The sequence below is a fragment of the Nipponia nippon genome, unplaced genomic scaffold, assembly GCF_047370975.1.
Source record: "Nipponia nippon isolate SJK-2023a ecotype South Korea unplaced genomic scaffold, ASM4737097v1 scaffold_11, whole genome shotgun sequence".
NCBI lineage: Eukaryota > Metazoa > Chordata > Aves > Pelecaniformes > Threskiornithidae > Nipponia > Nipponia nippon.
This window is the reverse complement of record NW_028262302.1, coordinates 14365965-14380381: the sequence shown is the minus strand read 5'-3', so window position 1 is coordinate 14380381 and position 14417 is coordinate 14365965. Positions and strand designations below refer to the sequence as shown.

At 43.7% G+C, this 14417-nt stretch overlaps 1 protein-coding gene across 4 annotated transcripts in view; it reads left to right on the top strand.

Annotated features, from left to right (window-relative positions):
* The window catches only part of ITPK1 (inositol-tetrakisphosphate 1-kinase), a 174164-nt gene that overhangs the window by 142624 nt on the left and 17123 nt on the right, over positions 1 to 14417 (top strand). For all 4 annotated transcript variants that reach the window (XM_087747557.1, XM_087747558.1, XM_087747556.1 and 1 more), the window contains 2 exons: positions 8365 to 8463; positions 10368 to 10408. In XM_087747557.1, coding sequence (XP_087603683.1) covers positions 8365 to 8463; positions 10368 to 10408 — 140 coding nt within the window. The remainder of the gene's footprint in view (positions 1 to 8364; positions 8464 to 10367; positions 10409 to 14417) is intronic.

The following is a 14417-nucleotide window of genomic DNA, read 5'->3' as shown; positions in this document are numbered from 1 at the left end:
CATTTATCATTCTGTGTACTAGGGTGGTCCATGTTGGTAAGAGTACTAAAATCAGAGACTTCTGTTGCTTCAGCATGGCAATTCTAACTATCATTCCTGTATCCAACATATACGGGTAAGCATGTGAAACAGCAGATACAAGTTACCGTTTAGAAATAGTTGAGTTTGCTTTAATCAGGGTTCATGTATTCACACTGAACCTGACGCCTGCATTTTAATATAGAGCATACACACAGAGCAGATTTTGCATTGTCTCTCTTCTGGAAATGCCTTTGGGGTTTCACAGATATCAATACTTTCAATGCCAGGGTTTTGAGTAGAACATTATTGGGGTAAAAATGCAGATAAAGTCTTCTTTGAGCTTGCCAAACAATCCCTTTCATTTTTTTCCTTGATGAGGAAAATGGCTTTCATTCTTCCTGTAACGTTGGAAACACTCCAGCCTGTAAAATGATTCCCCAAGTTTTGGTACAGCTTCACAGTGCTCTAAGGAATAAATGTTACTGTTTCAACAAAAGCCGTTCTAGCAGGTTTTTGCCACCCTTTGTCATTACTTATCAGAGAGTTTTGCCTAACATTCTTCTTTACGCAGAGTCTAAGAAGCACCAGAAGGTTTGCATTTGCAAGGTGGTGGGTAACTGCTCTTACCTACTGAAAAATAAGGCTCTTTGATGATGAACACACATCTCCCAGCCTTTATTCTGGCTCCTGAATGAGATAATCTTTCACCTCTTAACTTGTTAAGTTTTGTGAGCTCGCTTTATTGGGCTGTGTCAGTGAACATGTTTCACCACGGGTCTATTTTAACTGAAGGCACATCTGTAGCTGTACTCTTCTACTGCCAGGTACCCGTAAGGCTCCATCACCACGAGTAAGCTGAATGCTTGTTTGCAAAACCTGCCTCTTTGAACCAGAGCACCCAAGAGATGACCTGAATTCCTTTCTTGGGAATCAGAAAGGAGTATCCTGCTCACTGAGGAAAGTGGGCATAAGATGAAAGTCTAGTACTAAAAGGTGAGGGAGGATCCTGTACAGACCGTAGCTTTGTGAAATGGTTGTCTCTGAAGAAGAGTTCAGCTGGGGAAAAAACTCCATCAGGTTGGCTTTACTTTGACTTTTGCCTTTATTTCTTCTTTATCTTTTATCATTTCTCTCCCATCTAAGCTGAATTCATCTGTTCAAAAACCATAATTAGCACTCCTAACTTGCATGGAAATGGCAAGTTCTTGAGAATATTTTGAATAGTTTTTTGTTTATATTCAATTGTGAGATTTCCTTGCTCACTGCCCGCATGCTTCAAAATCACTACTATATTAGAATTGAAGACTGTTGCTCTGCAGATGTTCCATTTAACATAGATATTCAGCGCACAATTCCTTGTATGCCAAGCTAGGGTAAGGTTAAAATTGTGCCCTCAAAGCTAAGTCTGCTCTGCCCTCTTGTGTCTTTGGAATGTGCTGCCAAATGGTCCCCAAATACAGCTGCTTTATCATGAGAACTGGAATTTCTCCCCCACAGACTTAAAAGTAAGACACAAACACATGGGTATTCAGTTATGGGTTGATTTTTCAGTAATGAGTACAGATCGACATACGTTTGAACTAAATCTGTTCTGCCAGTATTCCTCATGCACACATGTGTCTGAGGGGAAGGGAAAACAACTTGAGAGTATTTTTAATACAGCTCACAAGTGCTAGAATAAACCTGATTGAACACTCTGTGAAGTTGCAGTTTTTATGAATAAAGTTGTGGGGTTTATGAAGCTTCAACTGAAAAATTATCTACTAGAGGAAGGAGTGAGGAAGGGGTACTTCCAATAGAGACTGGGCTGCTGTGAAGTTGTGGGTTGGCTTAGCTTGGCTGACTCCTTGACATACCAACTTTTGACCTTAGCAGAGATGACAGTCCAAAGCTGTGATAAGTTTACAGTGTTTAAAGGGATTCTGAAAGGCAAAAAACCCCAGTCACATAATGATATAAATTAAGATACCTTCAAGAAAAGGTTCAGCTGTGTGCCAAAAAAAGAACCTGCCAACTTCTCTATGTGGTTGGTTGGGGGTTTTTTTTGGAAAATGAACTTAAGAGGCAGGGGTGAGCTGGAAGTTCAGATTTCCTCCCCTTATTGTATTAGGAGAACAAGACGTTGCCCTGGTTGTGCATCCTCTCTATCCCCCCAGGAACAGAGTGGAGCAGTGCAAGCTGGTGGAAGCTACAGTGAAGCACAGTTTACTGAAAATATATTTATTTTTAAAGGGGCTTAAGTGTTTTCAAATCAGAGCCCACTATTCTATTAGAAAGTGGCTTTTCTCAACAAAGTAGGCAGTTTAGAGTTTGATACGGTTTGCTGTAAATCTTTCAGATAGCTTAAGGCTTAACATTTGCTCCATGAGTACTGGATGATGACTGACCCGAGCCAGTCCTGATTTTGACACGGATGTTTTTCTCCTTATCTTAATGGGTGTTTACAGCAGAGACCAGCACTTTTCAGGAGCAGCTTTGTCATTTCTCTGCATAGAGCGTTGTGCGATATGGAGGTCATGCACGCTGTTTCTTCAGAAATAATCCTGGCAGCCTTTCCAGCCACAGAGAGCAACTCAGGCACAAGCTGTGCGCCATTTGTAATTGCTAAGCAGAATTAGGGGATCACACACTCATGTGCCAAGTCTGTTGCACACCCAGAGGACTCCGGGCCTCCTCTTGTGCTCCTTTTACAAATTGCGTCCTCCCTCCGCCTGTTTCAGAAATTCGTTGTACCAGCTTCTTTTATCTTTCCCTTCTCCTCAGCATGCCCCTCGTTTGGCGCTCCTGTTATCTTCTGTGTGTAAACAGAGAAGATGATGGTGCTTATGAGGTAGTACTGAGCCTGATCAGAAGATAGGATATTCTTGAGTAAACACACCTTTTGTTTTATGTTTTTCCAGTCCTTTTGTTTTGTGTTTTTCCAGTAACACTCTCAGAATTTTGGTTGCTGATGCTCAGACTGAAGCTTCGAACAGGTAGTTTGTTCAGCTCCTGTAACGACCCTCCTTAAACCAGCTCCAAGGGGAGGCGAAGCCTTCTCCCCAATTTGCAAATGGGAATGTAGAGATAGGATGCGTTTGGTGATTTAGTCATGGTCTCGTGGCAAGAGATGCTGTGAATAAATACTTGTTCTTCAGCCTGTCTGCTCTGCTTCCCAATCTCTAGATTAGGTAGTGAAGGATGGTGAATTACTAGGTAGGGAGACATGTTGAGACTGTAAATCTGAAGTTTAATGGGCAGTGGCCTTCTCAGGGTTTTTTTCTTTTAGCCACAGGTTTTGAGCTGTCCTCACAGAAAATCTCTGACCATGAACTCTGTTTTTAAACCCCATTTCTGAAGACAAAGAAATGCAGTTGATCTATGAATGCAGAGCACTGGGTCTGCAATTTATTATTTGTTGTCATATTTCTCTAAAATCCTAAGGACCAAAGAAATCTGAATAGGAAACTATTTTATGGGTCATCTCTTCTTATGGTTTATTTTTTTCCCCCACAGTGATCCACAGCTGCCCTCTGTGTCAGCACCTCTTACAGTGCAAGAACCACCTGCCCTCGCTGAAAACCATCCAGGGACTGTCTTGTACAGCCCTGTCACAGGAGTTTCCATTTACTATCACATAAGATTTGGTTCAACTGGGAACAGCCATGTATTACTCTTATTTTTCCTATATCTGTTTTGCCTACCTGCTGTGTGGGAGTGTGTGTTTAGTGTTGGGTTTCTCATGCTTGCTTCCTTTCAGGGCTGTGGGTATCCTGTAACTGTTTGGCAGCCTGTCTGCAAGCCACCAGTGGTGCACAGGCCCTGGGTAGAGGAGCACTGCTCAACATCTCTTACTAAAGCAAGTCCCAAGCATAAAGATTTCCGCCATTTCTCACTGCCAGAAAACGTTTTTCCCCAGCCAGTATTTAGTCTGTATCTTCCCCATCTTCACATCCCATTGCTCCTGTCACTATTGTTTAACTTCATCCGGAATAATCCCCTCCTTGGCACCAGCTCCCTGGTTTGAGTACTCTTCACCTCTTGTTGGTTAGCTGTGCTATTCATCCTGTAAACTGGCCTTCATCAGTCATGTTTTCCACCTTCATAATAACGTTGTTGCTCCATGGGAATGGAGCAGCGCCCTGACAAAGCTCGCCCCAAACGTGCCAGAGCTGAGTGCCCCGACACTGGGCAGAGGGAGGCAATTGCTGCCTGTCACCCGCGACCTGCTGGGGCCAGCTTCCCTGCTGTCTTCAGAGGTCCCACTGCAAGCGCTCCCCCTGCGTTTGCAATGAACGTGATTCCAGCTGGGATCTGCATTCAGAGGTGATGGAGGGATAAAGTGTAGATAGCAGCAGCAGAACAGAAATGACGGTTGAAAAAAAGACTGGCATAGAGAAGAAATGGGGATGGGGGGTGAGAAAAAATGCAGAAAGTAAAAAAGAGGAGAGAGGGAGTTCCCTATGAGATCAGATAATCTTGAAGAAAAGGGAGAATAATTTAAGGAAAATACAGAAAGCAGACACCCCAAGGTTTGTGCCGAGGCATACAATAAAAATGAGGATGAAGATGGGGGAGGAACACAGTGATAGCATTTTGACTTTTAAATTTAATTATGATGTGTTGTTTCTAACAACAAAAATGCTACGGATACTTTTGGTACTTGTTTGAAGTGAGAGCTGAACCCTTCCCTGATCTGAAGAGTCTTTCCTTGTTGCTGTTAAGTTGGCAGTTCTGGACCTGACATGGTCCACCTGGAGTCCTGGCCGTGTTTCAAAGGCAGGTCTCTGAGAGACTACCAGGCACTTGGAAAAAGAAAGAAATACCGCTCTCTAAGTGTGCCCTATAAAAATGTACAGCCTCTTATATCACAGCAGTCCTTTGACTTATGGAGAGATTTTTCCTGCTGATATCTTCAGTTCAGTAAAGGCTGCATCAAGTTAGGGTTAATAATTATGGTTATCTGTTTATCATGTGATTCAATGTATGTACCCAAAGGGACAGAGGAAGCGCCTGAGTTCTAGTTTCAGATCCAAAGTGGAAAGCATAGAAACTGCATTTGTAATAACCTCTTGGGAACTAAGGGCACTTGTACATAGCCAAGGATGGAAGATGAGGCAGAGTCTTTTCCAAACTTGCTGTTTTAGAAGAAGTCTCATCGAGTCAGTGGCATCCCAACACACAGCTCAGAGCTGAGTACCGATGGTAGAAGAGCGACAGCGACAGTGTCAGCTCCTTGCGCGGGTTCTGGGTTGTATCAGCTCTGTGTCCTGGCCCACATACAGAGTCACTTCTGCTAGCGATGCACGGCTAATGCAGCTCCATGGGAGGCATGCCGTAGCTGTGGCCTCATGCTCTAATAGTTCTCAGACTGCTTTTATAGAAGTGCTTCATCCTCACTAGGGCTCTCTGATAGAAATGAGAATATTGCTTGGTTTTAGACTGGAGGAGGGTTAGGCTGTAGTGTCAATACCCTTGGGTCAGCAGTGGGGCCAGACTCATGTTGCCCATTCTTGTCTCTAGACTGCTATGTTTATTTGTCTGTATATTTATTGTTGTCCTTTTTGGCACTGGTTTCCTATGGTGACTGGTCATTACTGGTTTGCAAAGAAGCAGTGGGTCCAGCGCCTGACTACAACTCAGAGCCTGCTAACGCAGCTTACCTTGGCAGGAGGAGAGGGGAGGGTTCAATGTACCACTGGGTGTTCATTTGCACTTCGTGGATTGTATGGTGTACTTCCATGCTGATGTAAAACAGTATTGAGATTGACCCTCCGCTATTGAATTAGGTCCGTCCTGGACCTCAGTGCAGAGGAGATGTGCTGAGACTGCTGTCATTCTGATAGCAGGAGCTTGGTGATGAGAGAATGCTTCAGCATGTGTTTGCCACCCTGGGAAGGAGGAGAGGATCATCACTGGCAGCTGGGGGACTTTTTTTTAAACAGCTACCTTCAGAATTGCAGTGTGTGCACTTATACTCCGAGCAGCAGCTTTCTAGCTGTAGGCCGTACTGAAATCTTGTGTTGATTGAGGGTTTGTTTGTCCTCAGGTCTGGCTGTGAATTAATGGTCTGGTTTAGAGGCTTCAGTGGGCTAGAATTGCCTTTGTGGTGGAGAAAATGCCAGTGCTGTGCAAAGTCAGCAGGAGCACTTTGAGATGCTAAGAGTGTTCTCTGGGACTTTTGTTGATCCAGGTGGTCTTTTCTAAGTACAAAGTCAAAGAAATTACTGTTTGCTCCTTCCTTCATCTCCACATGCAAGTGTCATGTAATCGGCAGGAACGCTGAATCCTTCCTGTCTCCCGTTCCTGTTTGCATGGGAGAGAAATAGAGGGAAGTGAGATGGAACCATACGTCCCTCTGCATCTGCACTCTGAAGGCAAAGTTATTCCTGAGCCTTATGGGTGGGAGAGCTGCCAAGCCAAAGTTCTTCCCAAGTATCTGTAAACTAAATCTGATTCCTTAAATTCATCCAACTAAGGAACTTTTGCTCTGGCAAAGACTTGTAAATATTACAGTACCTGTCACTTTTGGATGCCGCTTTCTGTTTTCATAGCAGCAAACTGAAAGCTTTGAAGTCTGGGATGTTTTGGTTAGCTCTGTAGAGGTTGACCTCAAAACATCAATCTTTCTACTCCTTTTAGGATGTATGAAAATAGCCTTTTCTTTTCGCAGAAAACTTCTTGTAGCAACAGTATTGCTAATTGCCGGAGTTCTCAGATATTCTCAGAGCGCTGAAGCATGTATTGAGATATGTATATCAAAATACAGAGTTTTGCCTCTCTGTTATTTTCAGTGATTCAATTTTCTCCTCTGTGTGAGGGAAAAAGCATTAATCTAAACAATGCTTATAAAGTGGTTTCTGGATGCATGGCGCACACAGAGTATCTAGTTAGTTCTGTTGGGGGTTTCGTTTACATGCACTTTTCCGTTTCTGCACCATCTGCACAGCATAGTCTCCACCTGTTTGGATTCTCTGTGCTCACTGGGATAGATGTAGATGGTAATAACAGTCATATTTTGCTCATTTTCAGCACAAGTTGCTGGTTGATATAAACCCGTGGCTTGAGTTTTCCAGATAGAGTTGCTCCCATTGTTTGTGCTGGTCTCCAGTTGCTTCTTGGAGGAAGGTGTCACACTGTTTCTCTCTAAATAAGTCTTAGAAGTGAGTTTTGGCAGACCTATTCTGAATTGCAGTTCAGTACTGCGCAGCTAGCTCGAGTTATAACTCATTTATGACTCCAGTGTCAACCTGGCCGTAGCTAAAATTCCATGGAGGCAATACTTTTAAGACTGCGCTCACCGAGGAGTTAAGTTGGATCGTTGCTCTTACTTGGGTGATGTTCTTGCTTTGACTGTGTCAATGTGTGCACAACTTTTGTCTGAAAGTCTTTGGGCCCGCTGACCTGTCCCAGAGCCGTGGCTGAAGCCAAGGTTCTCTTTGCACTTGAAGTTGCAACCCAGCCCTCTTGAGCGGTGGAGATTTATGCTCAAGTACTTAGAGTCCTACAGTGCTTTCCCCCTTTCCTGCTGCATTTCTGGAAGAATCAAAGTTCTCCTACAGCGAACGGGACGTGAATCCTAGAGCAGTTCAACCTACTGAGTCACTAAGAGGGCTGGGTTTTGTCTCCAGCCTTCCCACAACCCCATATGAACAAGCACAACATGAGCAGAAACATCCTGGAGCAGACCTACTCTGTTAAATTTTACCATGGTTTCCCATGTTTTTTATCTTTAACCAAAGTCCACTGAGCAGTCTTGCCAAGGTGTCTCAGTGTTTCAGCGGTGCTCTGACTAGCTTTGCCAGACCAAATGAGCACTGCTTTCATGGCAGAGAGGTCCCAATGGACAGTGGGATGTATTACGTGGCTGGCACCTTGGCTGAAGTAAATCCACACTGGAGTCTGCCACCTGGGGGGCCCTGCAGTAATGATGGCTTTGTGAGACTGCCTGCTCCAGCCACACTTGCTGACCATTCAGGTTTTTGTAAAATGCTTTAGAAAATTATGCTTGAAGGCATAATGTTAAGAGCTAAGGTCCCAATTGCTTTTCACCTCACTGGCTAAGTCTTGTGCAGCTACATATTCCTAAGCAGGTGATTGGTTTTGCTGCCTAACTGTGAAAATATGGGCTTTATATTTATATTATATTATATTTTAGTTTATCTGAAAATTGGGCCTTTCATCTTCTGAACTGTTTCCAGAAACCCAAATTCAGGCCTGGCTGATAATCTTTCCAGTGCTTTAATATCAACGGTTAAAATAAAGCCAACTATCAAGAAGCAGTTAGTATGGAGAGAGCTGGTAATGATGCAGCTGAGAAGCTAAACCCCTCATCTCCATTTGAGTCTTTTTTTTGTCTTGCAGATGAGAGGATCTGTTCACCACCCTTTATGGAGCTGACAAGTGCCTGTGGAGAAGACACCTTGCAGCTTATAGAGAAGAATGGACTGGCATTCCCATTCAGTATGTACATGGGCTTTTCCTTGGTGCTTCTAGTAGGTTCTGAATATTGCACATGCACCCCCCAAGATGTAGCCAACCCTGTAGGAGTGTGGGTTTCATTGCCAAAGTGTCAGGGATGTTAAAACCTTCCTGAAACAAATGCTCTGAAGCAGTCTGCTTGGAATGTGAACAAAACCCCTCCCTATCAGCTTTTACTTTGCCTTTTATTGATGTTCCTTACTTTAAACACCTCTCTACAGTAAACATGCATTCCTGGGAAATGCTAATAGTTCTCACAAAGTTAGCCTCTTGCCCTGAACTTGTGCAAGAAGTTTCTCCTGCCAGCTGCATTCATTATTTTTCTTGAGAAAATCACTGCCTTGCTCACTGCCCCCTTTTTTCACCCACCCCTCCCTTTCCCTGGTCCAGGCTACAAATATGTTCTTAGAGGGCAGAAGAAAGAGTGTAACGATTACCATAGATAGCAGACTCCAAGGGCCCACAGCCTCAAACAGCTGCTATGAACTGTTTGTGCTTTGTAGCAAGTTTTGCTGGGGGGCTTGTGCCTTCATTCATTCCTTTATTTGATTCCTTGCAGTGTAAAGTGAGCAGAATTGGTTAGTCGGTGTTTGTTCCCTTGGTGCTTGCCTCATTTGTAAGGTTCAGAGGTAAAGTCATGTGGAAAAAGCATGTTTTGCCCTCCCTGCCATCGCTCTCCCAAATGAGGCAGGTCTCCTGAAGCTAGATTGTGAAGCAGTAATTTAAAGGCCACTGAATGGCTTTGACCCCCCCATCCTCACCCGTGCACATTGTCTTCTCTATACAGGCTGGCTAGTGCTCAGTAGTCAGCAGCATAGCCCATATATTCAGAAGGCCTGAATCAACCCCTCTAAATGAAGATGAAATTAAAAAATAACATTGAAAATCAATATAACATGGTATTGTGGGAGTGCTTTTTCTGTCTTCTCTCTCTCTCTTTTTTTTTTTTTTTAAAACACTCCTGCTCTCCAGAGCATGTGTCTGTGAGACATCATATACCACTTTCCAAAATTCCAAGTTACCAACTTATTTTCGACTCTAGTGCAGGTCATCTGCCTTTCATAGCTGCCTGTCCTCTTGCCTGGCAATTTGATTCTTCCAACAACCCCCAAAGAAGTCTTATCGTATCCACCCCCTCACTACTTGCAAGTTTTCATCTCCTCTGCATAACATAAAAATAACGTCAGCTCTAGTCGTTGTGTGGGTCCCAGGGTCTTCAGCTCTTCTCTGGTTTCATAATAGCAGGAGCATGTTGTTTCTTTCCTCTTACTGGTTTTAGGATGGAGGTGAGAACCAAGATATACAGAGCAGATAAGGAATATGGAGGAGAAAGAAGAACTGCTGGGCTCTTTCTACTGTTTTTGTCACCCTGTATGGTTGCCTGCGAAAAATATGTTGTATCTTAGTTTGATTCAGCCCATTTGGTTTCCTGCTATTCCCCAGAAACAGGGAAGTAGGAAAAGAAGTTGTTTTCCACTGTGTCCCAGCTCCCTTGTTTTCAGAACAGTGGTGTTTTGTGTTACCTGTAAAGTAGCTCCAGCCTCAGGCAAAATCACATACCTGTGAAGATGCCCTCTGAGTAGGCAGGATGGCAATACTGGTACTAACTTCTTAGCTGATGCTTTGCACCTCTGACCAGTCCTAATAATGACCTCTGCTTAGACCTTAGTTACAGGGAGGAGTTGAGAGGGTAGAGCTGGGAACAAGCTTGGCTTGCTCCCAGTGATTGAGGACACGGTTCAAGCAGAGACTGTCACTAGCATCTGGTACAGTCAGTGCCTTGGTCTGGTGAACTCCAGTGTTTGCACGTGTGGGTGGGAATGGATTTATAAGGGTTTTGTGTGCACTGTTTCAGTGGTGCATTTTTTTCTTTTTTATCTACCCAGTTTGTAAAACCAGAGTGGCCCATGGAACCAACTCTCACGAGGTGAGTTAAAAAACTTTTGCAGTGTTATCCCCCTGCTTCCAGTCCCCCCAGGGTGGTTTGGCTGGTGCTTTCCGATCCTGTAGTAGGCAGAATGAGGGCTGTGCCCAGACGACTTCCCTTCCCCCACCTCTCCCTTGTATTTAATTACACCATTATTTTTTTCAGATTTGTCTGAAATGAAGTTAAATATGACTTTAACCTCTTGACATGGAAGTTCTTTCTAGCAGTTTCTAGCTTCTATCATATAGTTGCTTCTAGCAGCTTGTAGTTTCCAGTCAGGTCTGTCTGCAAGGAATCTCCTTCAGCCTCTCCTTGGTGGGAGGTCACACTAAGTGATGTTTCCACCCCACCATATTTCTCTTCCAACATGTATGTGGTACAGGTGAGAAATGGTTTTGTACTGCAGATGAAGCAGAAGTATGAGTGAAGGCCAGCTGGTTCCTGTCCTTGAGGGGAAGGGAATAGCAAATAGAGATGGTTTCTAGGCATGTTCAGTTGTAATAACACGGCTGGAGCTGTGGGAGGAACAGGGCTGGTAGAACTATCTGCTTTCCCTCCTTCCCGTAAGGCAATTGCAGTTAAAGTGGTTGTGTATTCCTGGAAGGAGTGCATTCCCTATGAGCCTAGCTTCCTCTAAATTTAGGCAAGTTGAATCCTGTTTTAATTCTTTTCCATTTGTGCTTCCTGCCTTCCTGCTTACTGCAGCTCAGTTTTGAGAATCCAGCCCTCACTGCTGGCTCTTGTAACGCCTGGCTTCCTTTGTTAACAACATGGTCATCGGTCCAGGTTTCCCAGCTGCTCCTGAAATGTGCAGTATGTTGCTGCAGCATCTCTGAAAGCTGAAGGCCCTGAAGTAAAATGTAAATCTAGATGAGCAGAATGCCTACAGCTGAAATCTTGAATGACCAGCACTTCCTTTTAAAAATGCAGCTAGATTTTTCATGCGGGCCTTAGCTTGGATCATTTTACAAGCATGACCGACAGTCCTGTTAGTTTGCCGGAGCAGCCGCTATAAATTTTTGCCATCATTCCCAAGAACGCTTGGGGACTGGGTTGTGAATTAATTTAGGACTCCAGCTTCCTTGTTGATTTTTCTGTAGAGGGTTCCTCTGCAACTGCAACCTGAAATGCATGAGCCTTTCCGTCCTTGTCCAGTCAGGCTTGGACTTGTTTCCCTGGTGAATCTTTCTTTGCTGTTCGTTCATACAGTGCAGACATAGCTCAGCCTTCTGCCAGAATTCCATTTTCTGAGCAAAAATTAGACTAAAATACAGCTGTAGATGGTACTTTATCACAGGAACTTATGACTAGAGCCTGGGAGGACCCCTGGAAAAAAGCCTAAAGTCTTGCGTGGTACTTTACATAGTTAGGAGTAGTAGTCACTTTTGGAGTTGCTGTGTTCTCAGGAGTGATCCAAAAGTATATTTATGATCAGAGAGGAACTGTCTTGTAATTGCTATTTTATGGTCAATAATGGCAAGGGAAGGGTAGAATAAATACTTTGCTTACAGTACAGTCTGTCTAAAAGATGGAGCATAGGTCTAGAAGCAAGAAATTGTTGCCTGTTTTATTAATGACTCCTTCTTTGGCTTTTGGTAAATTGCTTCATTTTCTGTAGAGATATTTTCACCGCAGAGCTGACACTGGAACTAGAACCAGCCTGGCCAGAAACTGCTTTTCTTCACAAGATGACTATTCAGAAAGTTCAAGTACTGGCTAACAGGGACAGCTGAAGGTGCAGGCTTGAATCTGGGTTTGGTGCCAGCCAAGGCTGGCAGACTCCGCATTTTGCTGTGAAAACATGAGCTAGTTAAGCCAAGGTGCTGTTAATTAGTCTTCTTGTGGTGTCCCACAGTTCCACCTGGCCTCTGCACTAGAAGTCATGTCAGCCAGCTCAGCACTTGAACCCCACTTTGCCAGCACCGTTTGTTAGACTTGAACAAAGGTGATGCCTGAAGGTTGTTCTTCCTGGCTGCCAGCACGTCAGAACATAGCTGAGCTTTGGTAAAGCTGCCTTGAGACATCACTGAGACCCGTAACCTGAAGAAATGTGTCCAGAATGTCTTTTTCTAAATGTTGAGCAGACAGGAATGAAAAGGCAGAGAATCACTGTGTTTTTTGAGACTGAGTTCCTTAAGGACGTTGTCAGTAAGAATTCTTGGTGTCAAATGTTTTGTTTTGCCCTCAAAAGAGCTCTGCATTTATAATGAGGAATGCTATTTGGAAATTATCATATAAAGTATTGTTCCCATGTTACTGCCAGACACAGCAGGTCTGTGCTAGATGACAAAGAGCTTGTGCACCCTGCAAGCGAGTTCTTGGAGCTGTATTCATGCATGCTAAAAACCATGAGACATCGCAGTGAACCAGCATAACGCAACACCATGGGAATTATATGGGTTGTGTGCTAGTCCATGGGGCCATTGACACAGAGGTTTGCAGAAGAGAGGTTTCACATGGTTTGCAGTAGCCTGGGTCAGTTCTGTGCCAAGAAGATAAACTCTCTGGGTTTCCACACTTCTAAAATAGGATAAGTACCTGCTCATATTAGGAAAGAGTGGTTTGTGGGGATTAATTAACTAACATTTGCAGAGAGCACTTGAAGGATAGGAACAGCATGGGTTTTGCCAGTATGATGCTGTAGATATTATAAAGCCAACAGTCTACACAGGAGGAGGAAGAGAGCAGTGTTTCTTGCCACCAGTGAGAGACAAATGAGGTATGATGTTGCTGCTGTGAATCATCTTGATGGACGATTCTGCTGGTTAGAGTAGGTTTCTTGCACAGGTTATTACCACTCACAGATTCAGTCTGCGCTGTCAGATAGATAGCATCTGGTATAATAGAGACAGAGTAAGAATATCAGCTGCAAGTAGGTATTGAATGCACATGTTGACTTGAATTCAGAAAATGTTTATCTACTGAGTCATTGTGCATGCGTGCAGACAATTATGTGATCTAATGCGGCCTACCAGATAAGGAGGAATAAGGACAAAAATGTGCTCAGACTTTTAACTGTGAATATGTAATCACTACATCATTTACCATGGTTATATTTTTTAACAACAAAACCTATTACAGTTAATATTTTTATTACAGGAACAAACTAAGACGTTAGCAAGAATTCAGTCTGAAAGTACAGTGTACATCAAATGAGTAGCTGATCATGTATAATATACAAGAGACAGCACAAAATAGTAAAGTTTCTTTGTAAAATCCTTCCAGTGACCGTGACTTCACTAAGATACAGCTAATCTCAGAAAGCACAAAAACTGACAGGAAGCATATGGAAAGAGAGAGCAAGCAGTATAATTTATCTGCACCATGCTGAGGCAGGAAAGCTCCAGTTTTATTCTGTGTATCGCTGTGGAGTCACTGTGGGACACACAGGAATTCTCTTAGCCTCTCTGGACTGTCTTACATCCCGAGTAAAACACTAGGCCCAAGGAGGCCAGTGAGAAAATATTAACAGGCATAAGAAAAAACTTGTCTTTCAGAGCTTAGGAACTTTTCTGGCAAGTGTTGTGCATCCTGCACTGACTGAGGTAGGCAGCAGGCTCGAGACATGGCTGATTAGCTCTTGTCTTCAAGGCTCTTCAGAGAGGGAAAGTGCTCTAACCAAAGCATCCCTACCTGTGGGAGGGAGTTTTGCCCAGAGGAAAGGAAGATAAAACATGTGCCAGATTCTCTGGCCTTGTACAGTCCTTACTCGTATTGACCTGACTATCAACGTGCCTTTCTGCCACTGTGGATAACAACGCCCAGCATCACTGGAGTAATGAAGAGGTCAATATTCAGATGACTAGAGCATAGCTTTTTCAGGGCTTTTGAGGATGGAGAGCAAACCTAAGTTTATCCTCACCGCTGTGTAGGGGCATACTGGTATAAAGTAATTTCATCAGCCTGTGCCAGAATGGTGCTTGCTGCCAGTTCTGCATAGGAGCCATGGCAGCATCCATAGTCCCAACAACAAACCTGCAAAACGGGGCACCGCAATTATGATAATTAT